The following is a 22,855-nucleotide window of genomic DNA, read 5'->3' as shown; positions in this document are numbered from 1 at the left end:
CGTGAACTTATGAAAAGTCAAAAGTTAAACAAAAGCTAAAACCGTCTGTTTCGCAGTCTTGAATATTACCGGACAAACAGCACGAACGAAGAACCAGCACCAAGTTTTATCAAAACCTGAAATTCGTCAAAAAAATGGACCCTCAGACACTAACGCAGGCGGCAAATAAAAATCCGCCCCAACTATTTACCGACGCGTTTTTAAATTGGCATGGACCAGAAAGTCGGCGAACTTCGCCAGTCAAGTTTGGGTTTTACAAGATAAATATGTGGCGAAGTTGGGGCTATTGTGAGATCCCAGTGATCGTCGGCGAATTATCGATTTTTATTGTATGGAAAGTAGTTTTACCAATTCATGGACGAATTCGCAACGTGCGCTTCTTTCTTGTCTACCCTCGCTCTCAACAAATTTCTGAATAGTTTAACAGTCTCTCGTGTTGAGAATTTTGCTCTCGTAACACAAGGATGGGAAATTTTCGCCTCGTATGCCGTCTCTATTTTTCGTTCTTACGAAAGAGGGAACAGCTCTGGATACCTATGTTTTTTGTTGTTAATATTTGACGACTTTCGTTCTAAAAGCGACACATTTTTTGTGTTCGATGATGATTATTCTCTTAATTAGATTTCTGTCGTTGTAGTCTGTTTTGCAACTTATACTCGCGAGTGTTATTTGAGAGAACGCAGCGTCCCGAAGGTAAAAAATGTAATTTAAAAATATACGACAAGAAATATAAATTTCTCTGCATAGAATGAAGAGCGGTTTATTTTGCATGCTATATTTTATCTCTACACAGTAAAATGTTTTATTGCAGGAAACAAAAATCTAGTTGTCACTGTTTCGGCTAAAATTTGCAACTTTGTGCTGCATTAGTTGCACTGACGGGAGGTTTCGTTGATTATTTATTAGTGCATTAGTGACAGATGTAGTATGCAGGGGATATGGAAATCAATGTGGTTAAGTAGTAACTAATGCCGTCTGTGATGTTGTATAAATTTGAGTAAAAATTTACTTGAAACAGATTCATTAGCACGATGTTCGTTTATTTGCAATAATTGACCACAATTTATGGATATTTTAAAAGCACTGATAGTCTGCTCTAATAAACACTATAATGTTCTACTTTAAAACAACAATTTAACAATAGAGAACATTTATTTTAGCGATATTTTATTTTGTTCACGACGGGCAATATGAAAAATAGGGTTGGTTATGGCCACAATTTATAAACTGCGGCTGGGAATTTGGGCCTGCATGTGTGAAACCAGACACTTAATGTAATAAAAAAATAATTTTCACGTGACAGGGCGTGATTTCAGTTTTTTTGTAAGGTGGCATTGAAAGATCTACGAAGTTGTCTAAAAGATAGGGATATTTTAGTTCTTTTTTAGTTTCTTAGGTTACCTTAAGGATATTAATCGATTCCATCGGGCGACTTATCATTTTCATGTTTTCTATACGTTTCATCACCCCTAGCGTACCAAAAAATGTCTCCACTTCCTGTTTGTCGATCACCCCCACTAACAATGAAATGACGTCATCTCCAAACTTTACAGTAGTAAATGTTGTTTAAATTTTACAAAATAACGCACCCTTTAGATTTCTGGATTTTCGATTTTTCAATTATTCAATTTTCCCATATTTCGGGTTGGGGATTTTTTAATTTGTCGATTTTTTTATTTCTCTGTTTTTGGAGAATCTCAATTTTCGACTTCTCAATTTTTTGGACTTTTCGAATTCTCAATTTCAATATTTAGATGTTCATCTTCCCGATTTTTCGAATTTTTGATTTCTCGATTTTTATTTTTCGATTTAATCATTTTCCGATATTTCTGTTTTACGATTTTTCAATCTTTCGATATTTCAGTTTGGGGATTTTTCACTTTATTGATACTTCAATGTCTCATTTTTTCGAACTTGATTTAGACTTATCGATTTTTTTTGTTTTCCGATTTCTTCATTTTCCGATATTTCAGTTTTATGACTCTTCAAGTTTTGTTTAATTTTTGGCGTTTCTAAATTTTCAATTTTTCAATTTCTCAATTTCTCGATTTGTCGATTTTTTAAATTTCCAATTTCTCAATTTTTCAGTTTTTCAAGATTTTGATGTCTTAGTTTTGGTATTTGTCAATTTTGGGATTTTTCAATATTTCGATTTTTCGACTTTTCGATTAATTGGATTTTTTTGATTTTTGATGTTTTGATTTCACGATTTTTTCAATTTTTCGATTCTTCAATTTTTCTGTATTTTAATTTTTCGATTTTTTGAAATTGAATGGATTTTGATTTCTCGATTTTTCGATTTTCCTATTTTTCAATTTTTCTATTTTTTGAATATCGGTTGATTTAATTTTAAGTGTTTCAATTTTGAATTTTTGGATTTCGCGCTATTTCGATTTCTCAATTTTTCGGTTTTGTTATTTTTGGACTTTTGTATTTTAATTTTTCGATTCGATTATCGAATAAATCAATTTCTGCAGTTTCAGTTTTTCAATATTTTAAGTTTTCAAATTTTTAAATTTTAGATTATTCGATATCTCGATTTCCCGACTTTTTAAATTATTCAATTGCTTCAATTTTTCGAATATTTAAGTTTTCGATTTTTCAATTTTTCGATTTTTCGACTTCGATTTCTCGGTTTTTCAATTTTTAGATTTCCCAACTTTTCATCATTTGTTTTGGAATTTTACAATTTGTCGATTTTTCATTTACGTTTTGAAAATTTTGGATTTTCAATATACAATTATACGATTTTTAAATTTTTAGAAATTTTAATTTTTTGGACGAAGGATGAAGAACGAAAAGGACGAAGGACGGAGGAAGAAGGACGAAAAAGACTACGGATGAAGGACGAAAAGACGAAGGACGAAGGACAAATAGGACGAAGTACGAAAAAGACGAAAGACGAAAAAAGGACGAAGGACGAAAAGGAAATTTTTTAAGTTTAGATTTTTCGGCATCTCCCTTTCTCGATTTTCCCATTTTCGACTTTAAAATTTTTCAATTCTTCAATTTTTCGATTTTTCCGATTTTTGATTTTTCAGTTTTTCGACTTTTAGATTTTCCAATTTTTCGATTTCTTTGTTTTCCGATGTTTCAGTTTTGCGATTTTTCAAGTTATCGATTTTTCAGTTTTTTAGATTTCCGATATATCACTTTTTCAATTTTTCCAATTCCCAAGTTTTCGATGTTTCAGTTTTGGGATTTATCAATGTGTCGATTTTCCAATTTTTCGGTTTTTCTACTTTTCGATTAGGTGAGTTTTTCACTTAAAAATTTTCGTGTTTTAAAGTTTTCAATTATTCTATTTTTGATGATTTCCCGATTTTTCAATTTTTCGATTCTTCAATTTTTCTGTATTTTAATTTTTCAATTTTTTGAATTTCATGGATTTTGATTTCTCGATTTTCCTATTTTTCAATTTTTCGATTCTTCAATTTTTCTGTATTTTAATTTTTCGAATTTTTAAATTTCATGGATTTTGATTTTTCGATTCTCGGATTTTTCAGTTTTTCGATTTTCCTATTTCTCAATTTTTCTGTTTTTTGAATATCGATTGTTTTATGTTTAAATGTTTCAATTTTGAATTTTTAGATTTCGCGCTATTTCGATTTTTTGGATTTTAATTTTGTAATTCGATTTCGATCTTTCGATTTCTGCAGTTTCAGTTTTTCGACATTTTAATTTTCCAAATTTTTAAATTTTAGATTATTCGATATCTCTATTTCCCGACTTTTCAATCTTTGGTTCTTAAATTTTTCAGTTGCTTCAATTTTTTGAATTTTTAAGTTTTTGATTTTTCAATTTTTCGATTTTTTGACTTCGATTTCTCGGTTTTTCAATTTTTGGATTTCCCAACTTTTCATCATTTCAGTTTTGGAATTTTACGATTTGTCGATTTTTCAATTAGGTTTTTAAAATTTCGGATTTTCAATCTCCAATTATTCGATTTTAATTTTTTGGACGAAGCATGAAGGACGAGAAGGACGAAGGACGAAGGACGAAAAGGACCAAGGACGAAAAGGACTAAGGATGAAGGACGAAAAGGACGAAGGACAAAAAATGGACGAAAGACGAAAAGAGCGAAGGACGAATAGGACGAAGGACGAAAAGGACAAAGGACGAAAAGGATGAAGGACTAAGCACAAAAAAAAAGACGAAGGACGCAAAGGACAGAGGACGCAAAGGACGAAGGTCGCAAAGAACGAAGGCCGCAAAGGACGAAGGCCGCAAAGGACGAAGGCCGCAAAGGAAGAAGGCCGCAAAGGACGAAGGCCGCAAAGGACGAATAACGAAAAGGACGAAGGACGAAAAGGACGAAAAACGAAAACAACGAAGGACGCAAAAGACGGATAACGAAAAGGACGAAGGACGAACAGGACAAAAATGGAAAAGAACGAAGGATGCAAAGAACGAATAACGAAAAGGATGAAGGATGAAAAGGACGAAGGACAAAAAAAGGACGAAGGACGAAAAGGACAAAGGACGAAGGACAAAAAGGGCGAAGGACGAAAAGGACGAAAAACGAAAAGAACGAAGGCCGCAAAAGACCAATAACGAAAAGGACGAAGGACCTAAAGGACGAAGAACGCAAAGGACGAAGGACGCAAAGGACGAATAACGAAAAGGATGAAGGATGAAAAGGACGAAGGACGAAAAAAGGACGAAGGACGAAAAGGATGAAGGACGAAAAGGACGAAGGACATTTCTCGATTTTCCAATTTTCGATTTCAAAATTTTTCAATTCTTCAATTTTTCGATTTTTCCTATTTTTGATTTTTCAATTTTTCGACTTCGATTTTTCGGTTTTCCAATTTTTCGATTTCGTTATTTTCTGATGTTTTAGGTTTGCGATTTTTCAGATTTTCGATTTTTCAATTTTTTAAATTTCCGATATATCACTTTTTTAATTTTTCCATTGCCCAAGTTTTCGATGTTTCAGTTGTGGGATTTATCAATATTTCGATTTTCCAATTTTTCGGTTTTTCGATTTTTCGATTTTTCGATTAGGTGAATTTTTCACTTCAAAATTTTCGTGTTTTCAAGTTTTCAATTTTTCCATTTTTGATTTGACGATTTTTCAATTTTTCGATTTTTCAATTTTTCTGTATTTTAATTATTCGATTTTTTAAATTTCATGGATTTTGCTTTCTCGATTTTTCGATTTTTTGAATTCTCGCTTTAGGATTTTCGAGTTTTCAATTTTCCTATTCTAAAAATTTTTAAATTTTTCGATTTTTCAATATGTCTATTTTTCGAATATCGGTTGTTTTAAAGTTTAGATGTTTCAATTTTGAATTTTGGATTTTGGGCTAAATTTCGATTTCTCAATTTTTCGATTTTTCGACTTTTCGATTTCTCAGTGTTTTGATGTTTTGGTTTCTCGATGTTTCAGTTTCAATTTCGATTTCTCAATTTTAAATAAATAAGATAAATAAATAAATAAGTGAATTTATTTCCAGCAGACAATCATGTGTCTAGTGGATACAACAACATAACCACACAGTTACTATTATTTTTGGACTTCTCGTTTTTAGATTTTTTGGTTTTTCAATTTTTCGATTTAGAAAATTGTTTAGTTTTCGATTTTTCAGTTGGGATTTTTGATGTTTCGGTTTTTAAATTTCGATTTCTTGATTCCTCGGGATTTTTCAATTTTAAATTTTTCCAAATGTTAGTTTTGGGAATTTTCGATTTCACGTATGACATTTTCGATTTTTCGGTTTGTTGTGTTCCTAAGTGATACATTTAAATGATATTATTAGTAGCTAGGTTTTTTGACATGTCTGTTCACATTGCATAGATCAGGAAAATATGCTGGCACTTTGCTTTCTTTGCACGGTAAAGGGAACGCAGATGTGCGCAGATTGTATTTAGAGAGCGGAAAATATGCAGCAAAATTTTGGGAAATATGATCATATGATATGCACGAAATTTATGGAAATATGCAGTAACTTTCTTAATATATGCAGAGATATGCATTTGCATATGCTCCAACAATTAAAAAAAAAAGCTTAATAAGTGAACTAAATTGATTTACAAATTACAAAAACAGGTTTCCGTTTTATTACAAAAAATACATAAATCATAAATATTAATATTCTTATACTAAAAATTAAATATAAACAGAACAAATCGAAAGATAGTAATAATCGACTATTTAATTACTATTTTGGTAACAATTTATTTTTAAATATTTTTCGAAATATTGAACAAAAAGTGATTCTAAAGTATGTATTTGTAAATAGAAAAACTGTGTACCTACTACGTCCACAGATGTAAAAATAAATACCGGTTTAGAGCAGACGCGACAAAACACAGTTGCTTCTTGAAGAATAAGTTCAGGAAAAGGTTTAATCCATAAATTAATTTGAGTTATCTTCGACATATTGACACGCCTGTATCGCTTTAAATGCCTCAATGCAAACTCACGATGAAAAATAATAGGATAACGTCCCTTTGACCACCACAAAACATGTCATTAATACACTGAAGTAACGAACAAAAATATTGGGAATGAACGTAAGGCTTGTCCCAGAAAGTTTTGCACCATATTTAAATTCTGCTATTAAAGTTGTTTAATTGACATTTGAATTAAGTAAAATATATATGCTACAGTAGGCCATGGTCTACACATCTGTCATTAGTTTTTTTGTTTTAATCAGTCGGCTCTCAAAATGTCGTCAAAAAGAGTTAGTGTAAGACAACGAATTTTGCAAATTTGGTCCGAACATTGTCAAAAATCTTTAAATTTAATAGTGAAAGAGGCTAATGCGACGCAGTGGACGGTAAAACATTGATAGATGTCAGAGACAAAGAAAAATAAATTTTTTTGCAAAAATTTGGCCGCAAAGTTCTTGTTTGGCAAGCAATTTGCCAATGTGGCAAGAGAAACAGGATTTTTTTGTTGAAAGCAGCACCAACACTGATTTTTGTGTCCGAAAATGTCTTCAAGCTCGATTACTATCTTTTTTAAGAGCTCACCCTGGTTCTACTTTCTTTTGGCCAGACCTAGCTACTTTGCATTACTCACAATTAGCGAAGAATTGGTTTGCGCAGATTAGAGTGCAATATCCAGACAATGAAAATAACCCCTCAAACTTACCTGAATTCCGGCTTGTTGAAAGATATTGGGTTCTAGTTAAGGGAAGAAGGGAAATGCGCCAAAAATTTTGAATTCTTCAAAAAATTGTGGATGATGGGAAGTAAAAAAGTTTCTAGTGCAAATTTGCAAAAAATAATGCGTCGCATTAGATCTAAAGTGAGATTATTTTCCCGTAAGCCGTTAATTTTAAACAAGTAATTAAGAAATTCATAATTTTACTGCTGTTGTAGTATACTGTAAATAAATTTTATTCGATTTGTTGAGACGTTCTTATTTTACTCAAAAACAAAATATGTGCAAAAGTTTCTGGGACAAGCCTTATTTCCAAAAGGAATTAGAGCGCGAATTTACCTGCTGGATGGTTTAACACCCAGTGGTTTCTCCAAACTACCATAAAACCCAAACCTTTCCTAGTTATTTGAAGCTCAGGAAAATATTTGCTATATGATGAATGAAATTTCGACTTTCTAGATATAGTCTTCCCAGTTTAAAGTGGTTTTTATGAAGGGTCCATTGTGTCGAAGTTGACGATGGGGACAATGAAGTCATTCCCTAGCCATAAATAAGAACGTGGTCGGTTTCTTTGCAAGGTCGTACTTTGTTATTTAATATTGTCCGTCGTGGGGTAATAACGAAGTGATAATGTTAATTATCTTGTCATAAAAACCGCTTTAAACTGGAACTACAATAAATGCCGATAGAATGATAATCTTTTTTTTTTCAAATTACCACAAAAATGGATAAAAATGCAAAATATGCACCGGTTATGTGAAATATGCAGCAGAAGACAAATATATGCAAATATGCAATTTTTTTTATAGCTGTATTCATTTTTAATTAGCATGATTCGTTCACATATTAAATATCAAGACTTATATGCAAAAAATAACGGATATGCAAATTTCATAAAATCCGCTCTCTAGTCATACAATAGTTTTGTTTCAATACCCTAAACCGGTAATTACTTCGCATTAAAAACAGTTTGAACCCGCGAAATTCGGTACCCAGGTCACCGCTGCAATAAAACGCGGTGGAAGTGCCAGGAATGTGATTACGTTTAACCGATGTTTTTTTGCCGCGATGAAATGAAAAAATAGATGGAGGAATCAATTAGATTGAGTGTGCTTTTTGGGGGATGTGTGCTTTTAAACGTCCGAAGTGGCGCGGAGCGAGGACGTATTTATTGATATTGAGTCTTTCGGCCCAACAAAGCCGGCTAAAATATCGTGGATTGAAGCCACCGGCCGGTTGATCCGGCTTTTGAAATTTCGTCGTCGCAGGCAAGAATTTAATTTTTCAAGTTTCTTAATAACTCGCGAGTGCACACAGAGGAATTCATAAAAGTTGTATTATTTTCTTAATATGTAGTATCTCGAACAATGAGGGCGAAGCGCACGCTCTGGCAGCCTACCAAAAAGCAGTTAATTTTAATTATTTATGTGTTAGTTGCTCGGGCCTGATCGATTCGTCCAAGATGCGTCCGCAGCAAAAATTTCAATTTAATTGTAGCGTCCGTCTAATAACTTTTCCAATAAATCCTTAAAACGTCCCAGTCGAAAACATAGTCGGACGGTTTCGAACAAAACCCGGAATGAACGAGAAAGAGCACCTAAACGGGCTTGTACTAATGCAATAAGCGAATAACCGAGTTCTCTTAAAAAGTTCGCGACGCCACCGAAATATTCATAAGGAGCGGATTAGTGAGAATCGCCGATAATTCACTCCAACGTTCGTGCAATCAATTAGCGCGATTTTTTATTTAATTACGCTCGTCTCCGGGCTCTGACCATTATCGGGATTAATATTAATACTCCTGTGTTGAGTTTTTAATTACGGTGAGAGCGCCGGTTTTTCCGGGAGATTGAAATTTAATTTTTCCGGGCCGTCTTTAGCGCTAACTACTATTTCCTTATCATTTCGGTTTAATCCATTACTTCGGGAGCTTTCGGCGCGTTTTGGGTTTCTATTTTTAGGAATTTATGCAAAAGCACGTAGAGGCGCATTGCGCGAGGCCAAGGAGAAGAGCCTTGGGACCTGGTTCCGGGTCGCGGTTACCCCGACGATTCATAATTTCTGGATGCTAATTAAAAACAAGTTGGTGACACTGTGGGGACTGCAGGGGCGAAATTTAATTCGTGTTTGCTAATTGCGACGAACCGGGCAACAATAAAGTAGAAAAAGTGGGCGAAGGTTGGTTGGACGGAACTTACCTCGCCTCGGAAGTGCAGCCCAACAAATAGCGCCTAGTTAAAAATGCAAAAATTGAAAAACCGAAAAATTTAAATCCGAAAAGTCGAAAAATCAAAATATTGAGCAATCGAATCAACGAAAAGTAGAGAAATTTTAAAAATTGAAAAACAGATGTCAAGCAATTGATGTAGGTACATGTTAAAAAATTTTAAATCTGGAAATCGAAACTCCCAAAAATCGAATTCGAGAAACTGAAAAATCGAGATAATCAAAAGTCCTAAAACTGAGATGTCGAAAAAATTGAAAATCGAAAATTAGAAAACCGAAGAATGGGAAAATCGCAAAACCGAGAAATCGAAATTGAAAAACTGCAAAATCGAGAAACTGAAAAATTCCAAAACTGAAATGTCGAAAATTGGAAAAGCGAAAAATTGAAAAGTCCAAGAATCGCAAAACTGAGAAATCAAGAAATCGAAAAGTCGAAAATTCGAAAAATTGGGAAATTGAAATAGCACAAGATCCAAAAACTCAAAATTAAAAAATTTAAATTTAAAAAACCACCGATAATTCGAAAAATTGAAAAATTGGAACATTGAAATCTCGAAAACTAGAGAAATCGAAAAATTGAGAAATCGAAAAATGTGAAACATTAAAAGTCTAAAAATATTGTAAAATCGAAAAGGTGAAAAATCAAATAATCGAAAAGTCGAAAAATCGAAAAATTGAAAAAACCCAAAACTAAAACATAGAAACCTTAAGCAATCTAAGATTTGAAAAGTCGAGAAATCGAAAAATGAAAAAATCGAAATCGAAAAACTGAAAAATCGAGAAATTCAAAACTCCTAAAACTGAGATGTCCAAAAAATTGAAAAATCAAAAATTGGAAAACCGAAAAATCGAAAAGTTGAAAAATCGCAAAACTGAGAATTAAAGAAATCGAAACTGAAAAAAATCTAAAAGTCGAAGATTCGAGAAATTGAGAAATTGAAATAGCATTAGATCCAGAAATTCAAAATTGAGAAATTTAAATTAAAAAAAAAACACCGATAATTAGAAAAATCGAAACATTGAAATCTCGATAACTCGAGAAATTGAAAAATCAAAAATTTTTAAAATCGAAAAAAAAGAAAACTAAAAGCGAAAAGTCCAAAAAATAAAGTATCGAGAAATAGAAACACCAAAAACGTAGAAAATCTAAAATTTAAAGCTTGGGAGAATTGAAAATTAAAAAAATTGAAAAATCAAAAAACTAAAAAATTTTATAATTGCAAAATCGTGAAATCAAAACATCAAAAATTCAAAAATTGGAAAATAGAAAAATTGGAGAATCAAAATTGAATAACCGAAAAATTGAAAAATCGTATAACTGAAATATTCAAAAATTAATGAATCGAAAAGTTAAAAAAAATCGAGAAATCCAAAATTTCGGAAAATCGAGAAATTGAAGAATCGATAAATTGAAACATCGAAACCTCGAGAACTTGAAAATTTAAAAGATCAAGAAATCGGAAATTGAAAAAACGAAAAGTTGAAAAATCGAGAAATCGAAAAATCGAAAAAGCAAAAAATCGCAAAACTGAGAAATCAAGAAATCGAAAAGTTAAAATTCGAAAAATTGGGAAATCGAAATAGCACAAGATCCAAAAACTCAAAATTAACGAGTTTAAATTTAAAAAACCATCGATAATTCGAAAAATTGAAAAATTGAAACATTGAAATCTCGATAACTCGAGAAATCGAAAAATTGAAAAATCGAGAAACTTAAAAAACGAAAAATTGAAGAGTGGAAAAATCAAAAATTTTTCAAATCGAAAAATTAAAGAAACCGAAAATCTAAAAGCGAGTCCAAAAAACATCGAAAAATGGAAAAAATTGAAAAATTGAAGAATCGAAAAATTGAGACTTAAATTTTAAAAAATCGAAAAATTAAAATATATAGAAAAACTGAAGAACTGCAAAATTGAAAAATCGTGGCATCAAAACATTAAAAATTCGAAAAATTGAAAAATCGAAAAATGTGAAACATTAAAAGTCTAAAAATTTTGTAAAATCGAAAAAGTGAAAAATCAAATACTTAATCGAAAAGTCGAAAAATCGAAAAATTGAAAAATTGAAAAATTTAAATATGGAAAAATCTCAAAATTGAAAAATCCCAAAACTAAAACATGGAAAACTTAAACAATCTAAGATTTCAAAAGTCGAGAAATCGAAACAGCAGAAAATCGAGAAATCGAAAAATAGAAAAATCGAAATCGAAAAACTGAAAAATCGAGAAATTCAAAACTCCCAAAACTGAGATGTCCAAAAAATTGAAAAATCAAAAATTGGAACAGCGAAAAATCGAAAAGTTGAAAAATAGCAAAACTGAGAAATAAAGAAATCGAAATTGAAAAAAATCGAAAAGTCGAAGATTCGAGAAATTGAGAAATTCAAAATTAAGACATTTAAGAAAAACACAGATAATTCGAAAAATCGAAACATTGAAATCTGGATAACTCGAGAAGTAGAAAAATCAAAAATTTTTAAAATCGAAAAATTAAGAAAAAGAAAAATCTAAATGCCAGAAGTCCAAAAAATAAAATATCGAGAAATAGAAACACCAAAAACGTAGAAAATCTAAAATTTAAAACTTCGGAGAATTAAAAATTAAAAAAATTGATACATCAAAAAACTGAAAAATCGAAGAATCGAAAAATCCAAATAAATAAAATTTAAAAAATTGAAAAATTAAAGTATATAGAAAAATTGGAGAATTGCAAAACTGAAAAATCGTGAAATCAAAACATCAAAAATTCAAAAATTGGAAAATAGAAAAATTGGAGAATCAAAATTGAAGAAGCGAAAAATTGAAAAATCGTATAACTGAAATATTCAAAAATTAATGAATCGAAAAGTTAAAAAAAATCGAGAAATCCAAAATTTCCGAAAATCGAGAAATTGAAGAATCGATAAATTGAAACATCGAAACCTCGAGAATTTGAAAATTTAAAAGATCAAGAAATCGGAAATTGAAAAAACGAAAAGTTGAAAAATCGAGAAATCGAAAAATCAAAAAAGCAAAAATTGATTACAAATTGAAAAATTGAAAAATCGAAAATTTAAAAAGCTAGAAATTACAAAATTGAAAAATCGAAAAGTTGAAGAATCAAAAATTGAAAAATCGTAAACTGAATATTGGAGAATTACGAAATGGAAAAATTGAAAAATCGATTGATACAGAAATTGAAAAGTTGAAAAACAAGAAAAGAAAAGACAAAAACTAAAAAATTGGGAAATCGAAAAATTTAAAAATTGTCAAAGCTAAAATATCGGAATATTAAGAAATCGAAAAATAAAAAAATCGAGAAATCGAAAATTCGAAAAATCAGGAAATTGAAGAACCGATAAATTGAAAAATCCCAAACTGAAACACTGAAAACTTTAGTAATCGAAAAACTGAAAAATCAAGAAATGGGAAGTTGAAAAAACAAAAAGTCGAAAAATCTAAAATTGATTAATCGAAATATTTAAAAAAATGAAAAATCGAAAATTTGAAGAATTGAAAAATTGAAAATTCGATAATTTGACAAATCCTGAAAAACTGAAATATCGGAAAATTAAGAAATCGAAAAATAAAAAAAAGTGAAATCAAAAATTCGAAAAATGGAGAAATTGAAGAAACATTAAATTGAAAAATTGAAAAATCCTGAAACTGAAATATTGGAGAAATTGAGTAATCGAGAATTTGAAAAATCGAAAATTTAGAAACGCCAAAAAAATAAAATAAATAGTTTATCGATCATCCAACGGGCAAATCGCCCACATAGGACATAATAATAACTAATAGTAAACTTAACCCAAAAAAACAAAAAATTTTAATACCTCAAAAATTGCAAAATTGAAAAATTTAAAATTGAATGGACAATTTTAAAAACTGAAAAATGGAAAAAAATGAGAAAAATCGAAAACGGAAACAAAGAAAATTGAAAAATCGAAGCCGCAAAATCGAAAAATTGGAAAACCAAAAATTTGACAATTGAAGAATTGAAACAATAAAAAATCCAATCATTGAAAAGTCGAGAAATCGAGAAATGGAAAAGTTAAAAAATAAAAAATAAATTAGTCGAAAAATGGAGAAGCGTCTAAAGTTGAAAGATTGAAAAATTTAAATATCGAAAAATTGAATACCTAGTCAAAAAATTAAAAAATCGTTAAATTGGGACATTGAAAAATCAAAAACCTAGAAACCGAAAATTTGAAAAATAGAAAATTTGAAAAACTGAGAATAGTCGAGAAATCGAGAAATGGGAAAATCATAAAATCAATTAATAGAGAAGTTGAGAAGTCCAAAAATTGGAAATTCAGAAACGTGAAAAATTGTAAAATTGAAAAATTAAAAATCTAAAAATTGAAGACTCAAAAAATTGAAAAATGGTAAAACCGAAACATCGGGACTGAGGAATCGAAAATTTGAAAAATCCTGACACTGAAATATCCAAGAATTGGGTAATTGAGAAATTGAAAATCGAAAAACTGAAAAATTGGAAAACCCAGAAATTGAAATATCGAAAAATTAGAGAATAAAGTCACTAAAAAATTCTAAAACGGAAATATCGAAAAATTGGGAAGGCAAAAGTTGAAAAAGCGAGAAATCGAAAAGCTGAAATTTCGAAAACTTGAGAAATTGAAACCTGAAAAGCAGAGAAATTCAAAAACTGAAAAATCGAAGTAGAAAAACCGAGAAAAGTCTAGAAGTCGAGAAATGGGAAAATCATAAAATCAATTGATCAAGAAATTGAGAAATGGCAACATTGAAAGTTCAGAAACGTCAAAAATTGAAAATTGAAAATTTAAAAATTTAAAAATGGAAAAGTTAGAAGATTGCAAAATTGTAAAACTGAATCGGAAAATTGAGAAATTGAAAAATTGAAAAATGTCAACACTGGAATATGAATAAATACTCGTAACAATAAATATATAAATAATATCGAAGAATTGGGTAATGGAAAAATGAAAAAATCGAGAGATCAAAAATTTGAAAAAACGAGAAATTGCAGAATCGATAAATTGAAAAATCCTCAAACTAAAACATCTAAAACTTGAAAAATCTAAAATTGAAAAACCAAGAAATCGGAAGTCGAGAAAACAAAATGTCGAAAAATCGAGAAATCGAAACGTCGAAAAGTAAAAAAATCGATTAAACTGAAATATCGGAAAATTAAGAAATCGAAAAATTGAACAATCGAAAATTTAGAAGTTAACGCCAAAAATTAAAAAAATCGAAAATCGAAAAATTGGAGAATCAAAACATGGAAGAATCGAAAAATTGACAAATCGTAAAACTGAAATATTGGAATATTAAGAAAACGAAAAATAAAAAATCGAGAAATCGGAAGGTCGAAGAATCAAAAAATCAATTAATCGAAAAATTCAAAAATTGAAAAATCGAAAAATTGAAAAATTGTAGAACTGAAATATCGGAAAATTATGAAATCGAAAAATAAAAAAAGAGGAAATAAAAAATTCGAAAAATCGGCTTATCTCCCGACATCGTATATCATGAAGACATAATCATGAGATGTACTTACTTTTAGCGGGAATTGCATTTGAAGTTCGACACGAATACAAGTGTTGCCACCAAAACGGACCAGAACCCCCACCATACAACCGCGTAGAATTTCGACATCTTCCACACCCTTTGTGTACGCCCACGTTCACTTGTTTTGTGCCACAAAACCCCCCGATCGATCCATAAAACATGATAAACCCTCCCGTTTCCGTGTTTTTCAAGTTTAAATTACACATGTCGTAGAAAAATATTTTTGTTAGGTTTTAATTGGTTCGTTGTTTGCTTTCGGCGTAACGAACTAATAAATGTTAATAACGCATTCGTCAGGATGTTGTTGGCGTAATGCATTAATCAACGAACAATTAAGCAGAAGAATAATTAAACGTCCATTCGGAAATTGCGTTCGCTTTATCTGGCGAAATGTGGAACGAGCACAGAATGCACATTTCTAATAAGGCGGTGGCGCAGTCGCTCGGATTTCTTGTAGCGACAAACCGACGAGGACGAGAAAAACTGAAGCTCCTAAAGCGGAATTAAATTAGCTAGTGGACGAATTTCGCTCCATTAATGCGTGCGGTGTGATCATTTTTAGCACATTTATATTGTTTGCTAAAGCTCCAAGCGACGCAAGTTGTCCCTAAGATTCCTATTATTTATATTTATACTGTAAAGGCAACGTCTAAACTCTCCCTTGAGGACTTTTAGAGAAAAGCACGATGTTGTGTTGTTTCTAGGTGTAAACGAAACCCGAGTTTCCGTCGAGATTTTTAAGGCAGCGACGATTTAAAATAATAGGGAATTAAAGCTTGCGCTGACTCAGCTGTGACAAATTTCGCCGACTCAGCTATATCAAATTTCGCCGAGTCAGCACCGAAAAAACTCCAGGTTTGTATCCGAGGCACTCAGACTGTTAACAGCAAGGGAATGCCCTTTCCATCGACCAAATTAAATTCGCAATAAATTACAACAATAATTCCGGCGGTCTCCCTTAATGGCGCCCTCCAGCGCACTAATTACTGTTGATGCATATCAGACGGCCAATAAAACGGCGATTCCATTGATTCTGGCGTGGATAATAAGGGCGGCAGGGTCGTAATAAATCAATCAGGGGCAACGCGCCCCCAGAAATTCGTGTAAATCTGGAATACTCACTGGAGGATGCCGAATTCGAGCTGGAGCTGGTTGCGGACGTCGAACGGTAGTATGGGGGCGATCCTGGCGCCTCCGGTTTGCCGCCGACCTTCGGCGAGCCCATCCGTCGAGTCACGTCCGGGGCGGGGGCGAAGACGCGGTCCTCCTGGAACGAGATAATCAGCTGCTTAACATGCCAGACGAATGAAAAATGGGCTGGTCGGCAGATGGCGTTATCGGCGGCCGCTCACGCACTCGATCGGCCGGCTTTACCATAAGACAGGACTTTTGAAGTGGATTACGCCGCCAACAGGTGCAATAACGGCGCGTAAATCCCTCGCCGAAGAGCTTACTACGCGCCATTTACGAAAAGTGCTAGAACAATATTGTGTTTGCGGATGAAATTCCGTTCGACCTGAATAAATTTAATGGCGCGGTTATTGTAGGTTACTGTGCAAACTTGTTCAACCTTTCTGCGTGTGGTGTGAATACAAATAAAAGCGCTAGGGCGGCGTCAATTCCCCCTCGGATTCATCTTTTTTACTTAAATTGGCTCTGCCCATCCCGACGACTACATGTTGAATGACGATAAGAAAGTTACTTCTTTTTCGGGCGACTATCGGGAAATGTTTACTCAACGCTCAAAGCACGGATTCGGGCTATTGCCTATTGGACATGGATGCATGTACAATAAACACGGCCATAAATGCGGACGGGAACTAATTTCTGTCCTATATTACGGCATTACGTTCCATTCTACGACTGCATGAATCAATCGGGATTGTTCGGCGTACAATGTGCCACTCTGTGCTAATTTATAACTAAGACTGCGAAAAAGTCGGAATGCTCATTTCAATAACAGGCGCGCAGCGACCGCACACTCGGAAGATGAATTATGAATTACAGACTCCCGTCTTGTCAAAAACTCTTTCCGATGCTTTTTAATATTAAATACACCCAGATTCTGCGGAAACATTCAGCCTGACACGATTTCACGTCAATTTTGGCGCAGCGGAAGCCATTCGCGCTGGCGTTACGTCAAAACAGACTCAAGCCGTCAAGATCGAGACGAGCGCACAACATGAAGACCTATGACGGTTGCGCAAAAAATCGGCTTAAACGTAATAAGAGTGCATCGTAAAAATATAATGTTTAGCAAGTTAGCAGAGATCCAAATTGATGAATCATTATGAATATCACAGTTATTAGAAATACAAACTAATCAACCGCACATTAAATTAATTGGGGACCAGTATTTAGTCGTGGTACAAGAGCATAGAACAGTGAGTTCTGTTATGAAGAAGAGTGTATAAGAATTGAATCAAGAGCATATTTCGCCGAGCATGCGTTTATGTAAAATTAAATCTCGTCAAAAGATCTGAATGATCTACACCACGTGGGGAGTAAACACCGTCGTAAGAAAGTTAAGAATTTGAAAAACTTTCTTTGTGTAGTCTCAATCTGCTTGCGATGGATTGCGTAGATGGGGTACCAAATAACTGCATTTAGAGATATTCAACATTAATCTATTTCGAATACACCAAGAGTAACGCAAAATTAAGCAAAACTGAAGATAGTTACAGTCATTAATAGAACTAATTTCGGTGTATAATTTGTGATCATCAGCCAACATAAGTTTATTGGAAGAAATAGCATCAGGAAGATCGTCAATAAAGAACAAAAACAACAAGGTTTTAAGTTCAATCCCTGCGGGACCCCACAACACGGAGTAAATGTTTTACAGAGTTTTTACAGTAATGAATAATCATCTATTTTATCGAAAGCCATTTGGAAATTAGTATATATGACAATATGGCATCACATTGTCCATTACCGTCGATGATGACTAAAATCCACATTTTATTTTTTTAAGACAATAACCAGAACAACCAGTAGTCATTAAGTGTTGTGCATTATTATTACTAAAACAAGCTGTTATTTTTCATTAATACATAAACCAAAAAAAAAAACATTTAATAAGACATTTATAAATTATAAACAACAACAAAACCAACAAAAGAAAAATCCATTAATGCATAACCAATTAAACACTAGAGAAGATGTTCAAACTTCCTGTCTTATGCATATAGGTGAGCCCGTAATATTTCGAAATTTTAATCATTTTTTTGTAAAAGTTAGTCATTAGTACATGCTAAAATAAAACTGATTTTGGCAAATGACATACCCTCTAAAAAAGAGAGGGAGGGTGGGTGGGCGGGGGTGGTACCTGCCAAGATAAAACTGATTTTGGCAAACCACATACACTTTAAGAAAAGACAGGGTGGGTGGGCGGGGCTAATACCTGGTAAGATAAAACTGATTTTGGCAAACCACATACCCTTTACAAAAGACAGGGTGGGTGGGCGGGGCTAATACCTTCTCAGATAAAACTGACTTTGGCAAATGACATACCCTTAAAAAAAAGGGTGTGTGGGCGGGGCTAGTACCTGCTAAGATAAAGCTGATTTGGGCAAATGACGTATCTTCTAAGAAATTTAATTAAATTATTATAAGAAAAGACACTAAGGGCTCCAAAGGACATTCAGATTATTTTCAAACAGGAACATCTAGAACCTCAAGATCGTTTTAAATTTTTCAAAACAAAACGGGGTCAAAAAATAACTCAAAAACAGGTCAGCTCAGAATTTTCCAAAAATAGACCACCAAAATCTCCCAAAATAATACACCATGGGTACTTAAGAGCCTCCGGAATTAAAAAAAAAACACTTCGGATCTTAAGTCTTTTTAAGAGTCGTAAATATTTCTGATACGTCAAATTTTTTAACTGCTTACTGGGTTTTTGCTGATTTGTACCTTCTCTTTATATAGAGCAAATATTGTTGTCAAATGGAAGTTTATCAAATTATTACAAGAACAAAATCACCGTACCTTTGTACATTCTAATTGAAATGGTAATTAAACATGGTCATGGGGAAGAGAAATATTAACTAAAAGTTTTATTACTATACTAATTATTGTGATAATGAATGAGTTGTTTAGTTGTTAAAGGTAGCAAAAGAACCAAATTAAAAATTATTATAACTCCCCCAAAATGTTAGAAGGAATATTTTTACTATTTTTTCCAGACTTACCAGTTGATAGTTAAGAGCGTAGCGGAGACTTCGATTTTCCAGACATTCGATATAATAATGGTCAAATAAGGATAGTTACACATATTGTCATTTTTTTTTTGGAAAAAGAAGATTTCGTATATTAAGAAAACATGGTCCCCGCCCACCCACCCCTTCTCGATTGTGATGAATATTTTATTCATCGTGAGCTGAATGGCGGAATTTAGTTGCAAAATCCTCATTTCTCTACAAGAAATCATCACATGAAATATGTTTTTACAAGGGTAGAATTTTTTTAGAGAAATATTGATGTTTCAATTAAACTTCGCCCTTCGGTCTGATTAGGAATGAAAAACTCAGCACAACTGAGATCGCGACGGGTGGGTGGGGCTTAATTTTTGTTTTTTTTTTTAATATATAGAGTTTTCTTTTAACAACAGGACAGTTAAACATACTGTCAGTTTCTTGTTGGGAAAAGAAGACTTTGTATGTTAAGAAAAAATGGACAAAATATAAGCCCCGCCCACCCACCCCTTCTCGATTGTCATGAATATTTTATTCATCGTGGGCTGAAGGGCGGAGTTTGGCTGCAAAATCCTCATTTCTCTATAAGAAATTACCATATGAGATATGTTTTTAAAAGGGTAGAATTTTCTAGAGAAATAATATGTTATATATAAACTCCGCCCCTCATCTGTTTAAGAATGAAAAACTCATCACAATTGCGATTGGGGCGGGTGGGTGGGGCTTAAATTTTTTTTTTTTTCATATATAGAGTTTTATTTCAACAAAAGGACAGTTAAACATATTGTCAATTTCTTTTTGGGAAAGGAAGACTTCGTATATTAAGAAAAAATGGATAAAATATAAGCCCCGCTCACCCACCCTTTCTCAATTGTGATGAATATTTTATTCATCGTGTGCTGAAGGGCGAAGTTTGGCTGGAAAATCCTCATTTCTTTACAAGAAATTACCATATGAAATCTGTTTTTAAAAAGATAGAATTTTTTAGAAAAATATTGGTGTTACAATTAAACCCCCCCATTAGTCTGATTAGGAATGAAAAACTCATCACAATTGCGACTGGGGCGGGTGGGTGGGGCTTAATTTTTGTTTTTCTTTCTTAATATACCTACAGAGTTTTCTTTCAACAACAGGACAGTTAAACATATTGTCAGTTTCTTTTTGGGAAAAGAAGACTTCGTATATTAAGAAAAAATGGACAAAATATAAGCCCCACCCACCCACCCCTTCTCAATTGTGATGAATATTTTATTCATCGTGAGCTGAAGGGCGGAGTTGGACTGCAGAATCCTCATTTCTCTACAAGAAATTACCATATGAAATCTGTTTTTAAGAAGGTAGAATTCTTTAGAATAAATATTGGTGTTACAATTAAACTCCGCCCATTGGTCTGATTAGGACTGAAAAACTCATCACAATTGCGATCGGGGCGGGTGGGTGAGGCTTAATTTTTGTTTTCCTTTTTTAATATACCTATAGAGTTTTCTTTCAACAACAGGATAGTTAAACATGTTTTCAGTTTCTTGTTGGGAAAAGAAGACTTCGTATATTAAGAAAAAATGAACAAAATATAGGCCCCGCCCACCCACCCCTTCTCAACTGTGATAAATATTTTATTCATAGTGAGCTGAAGGGCGAAATTTGGCTGCAAAATCCTCATTTCTCTACAAGAAATTACCATATGAAATCTGTTTTTAAGAAGGTAGAATTTTTTAGAAAAATATTGGTCTTACAATTAAACTCCACTCATTGGTCTGATTAGGAATGAAAAACTCGTCACAATTGCGACCAGGGCGGGTGGGTGGGGTTAATTTTTGTTTTTCTTTTTTAATATATAGAGTTTTCTTTCAACAACAGGATAGTTAAATATATTGTCAGTTTCTTGTCAAGAAAAGAAGACTTCGTATCTTCAGAAAAAATGGACAAAATATAGGCCCCGCCCACCCACCCCTTCTCAACTGTGATGAATATTTTATTCATAGTGAGCTGAAGGGCGAAGTTTGGCTGCAAAATCTTTATTTCTCTACAAGAAATTACCATAGGAAATCTGTTTTTAAGAAGGTAGAATTTTTTTGAATAAATATTGGTGTTACAATTTAACTCCGCCCATTGGTCTGATTAGGAATGAAAAACTCATCACAATTGCGATCGGGTCGGGTGGGTGGGGCTTAATTTTTTTTTCTTTTTTAATATACCTATAGAGTTTTCTTTCAACAACAGGATAGTTAAACATATTGTCAGTTTCTTGTTGAGAAAAGAAGACTTCGTATATTACGAAAAAATGTACAAAATATAACCCCCGCCCACCCACCCCTTCTCAATTGTGATCAATATTTTATTCAACGTCAGCTGAAGGGCGATGTTTAGTTATAAAATCCTCATTCCTTTACAATAAATCACCACATGAAATATGTTTTTAAAAGGGTAGAATTCTTTAGATATATTGAAAAATTGTAAAAATAAAGAAAATAAAAAACTGAAACGAAAAATTGCAAATGGAAAAATTAAAAATTGAAAACTCGGGAAACTAAAATTGAAAAATTGGAAAATCTAGCAATTGAATTAATAATTTAAAAAATTGAAAAATTAAATTTATTCTTCAAAATTCGAAAAAATGAAGGAACAAAAAATTGAAAATCTCAAGAAAAAAATCTTATCGAATAAGCTGTGGGAACGTTATTTACGACACTGGTTTTAACTTTATAGAGTTTATCAGAAAACAATTAATCTCCGTTTCTCGTCTGATTAGGAATGAAAAACTCATCAGTTCATCACAATTGAGATTAAGGCGGGTGGGTGGAGTTAATTTTTGTTTTTCCTCTTAATACATATATATAGAGTTTTCTTTCAACAATAGTCATTCTCGATCTACGCATCGACCCGGCAACATGTCGGACCGAACGCTCCGATCACGCCGTCCCAGCTCGTCTGCGACGAACACATCGACCAAGAAGAAGCCGAAAGAAAACCAGCCCAGGACCCAGGACACATCATCAAACGGTGAGTCAAATCCAGATTTATCAAATTCTCCCGCACGAAATTCACCAACCCCAACAGAATCAACCATGACTCACACCTCCACTTCCGCTGCCTCCTCCGCCGCCCGCTCCGCCGCCTCCTCCTCCGCCTCCGAGTCGTCTCAACTCCAGAAATTCAAATTCCATTTAAAAAACATCCCCCAAAACTTCGCCACTCAAAAGGCTTTCTATTCGCTTTTAGTTGTTCAGCTAAACGTGAAAAAGATCCAGACGTTAATCGTCAACCCAAACCGAACCGCTCTCCTAATCCTGAATGAACAACCACCATCAAACCTGGCTCAACAACTCAAAACCGCAGTAAATGCGAACAACATCGAGCTAATTCCGCTCAACCAACCTCGAATGCCCCGCCCCCCCTCCGAAAGAAAACCCACAGTCTTCTCCATAGTAATCCGCTCCGTTGACCTCGGAACCAACGAAAACGACGTCAGCTCCGAGCTCCAGAGGCTCAACCTGAACTTCCGCCAAATCTGGCGCATCAAATCCATGAAAACAAATAAGTTCACAACTCTTATCAGAGTCACCTCCTCTGATACAATCACAATCGACACCCTCCTCAGCCAGGGAATAACCCTCTTCGGCCGCCACCACGAGTGCGAACGCTCGCACACCTCCGCTCCAACCCCAGTCCAATGCTCTCGCTGTTTCCAGCGAGGACACGAAAACACCAGCTGCCCCAACCGTCCAATCTGCCCCACATGCCCCAACACCCACGCCCCCGGCAAATGCCCTTCCACCGACCCCCAATGCC

At 33.3% G+C, this 22,855-nt stretch overlaps 1 protein-coding gene across 1 annotated transcript in view; it reads right to left on the bottom strand.

The window, feature by feature from the left end:
• Nucleotides 1-22,855, bottom strand: part of LOC135136917 (dipeptidase 1-like) — a 385,862-nt gene that overhangs the window by 188,557 nt on the left and 174,450 nt on the right. Inside the window, exon 4 of the mRNA XM_064066396.1 lies at nt 15,993-16,137. Coding sequence (XP_063922466.1) covers nt 15,993-16,137 — 145 coding nt within the window. The remainder of the gene's footprint in view (nt 1-15,992; nt 16,138-22,855) is intronic.

This window comes from Zophobas morio, unplaced genomic scaffold (genome assembly GCF_036711695.1).
Source record: "Zophobas morio isolate AGI-343-1 ecotype UQ-CSIRO unplaced genomic scaffold, CSIRO_AGI_Zmor_V1 ptg000028l, whole genome shotgun sequence".
Taxonomy (NCBI): domain Eukaryota; kingdom Metazoa; phylum Arthropoda; class Insecta; order Coleoptera; family Tenebrionidae; genus Zophobas; species Zophobas morio.
This window is presented reverse-complemented; position numbering and strand designations above follow the sequence as displayed.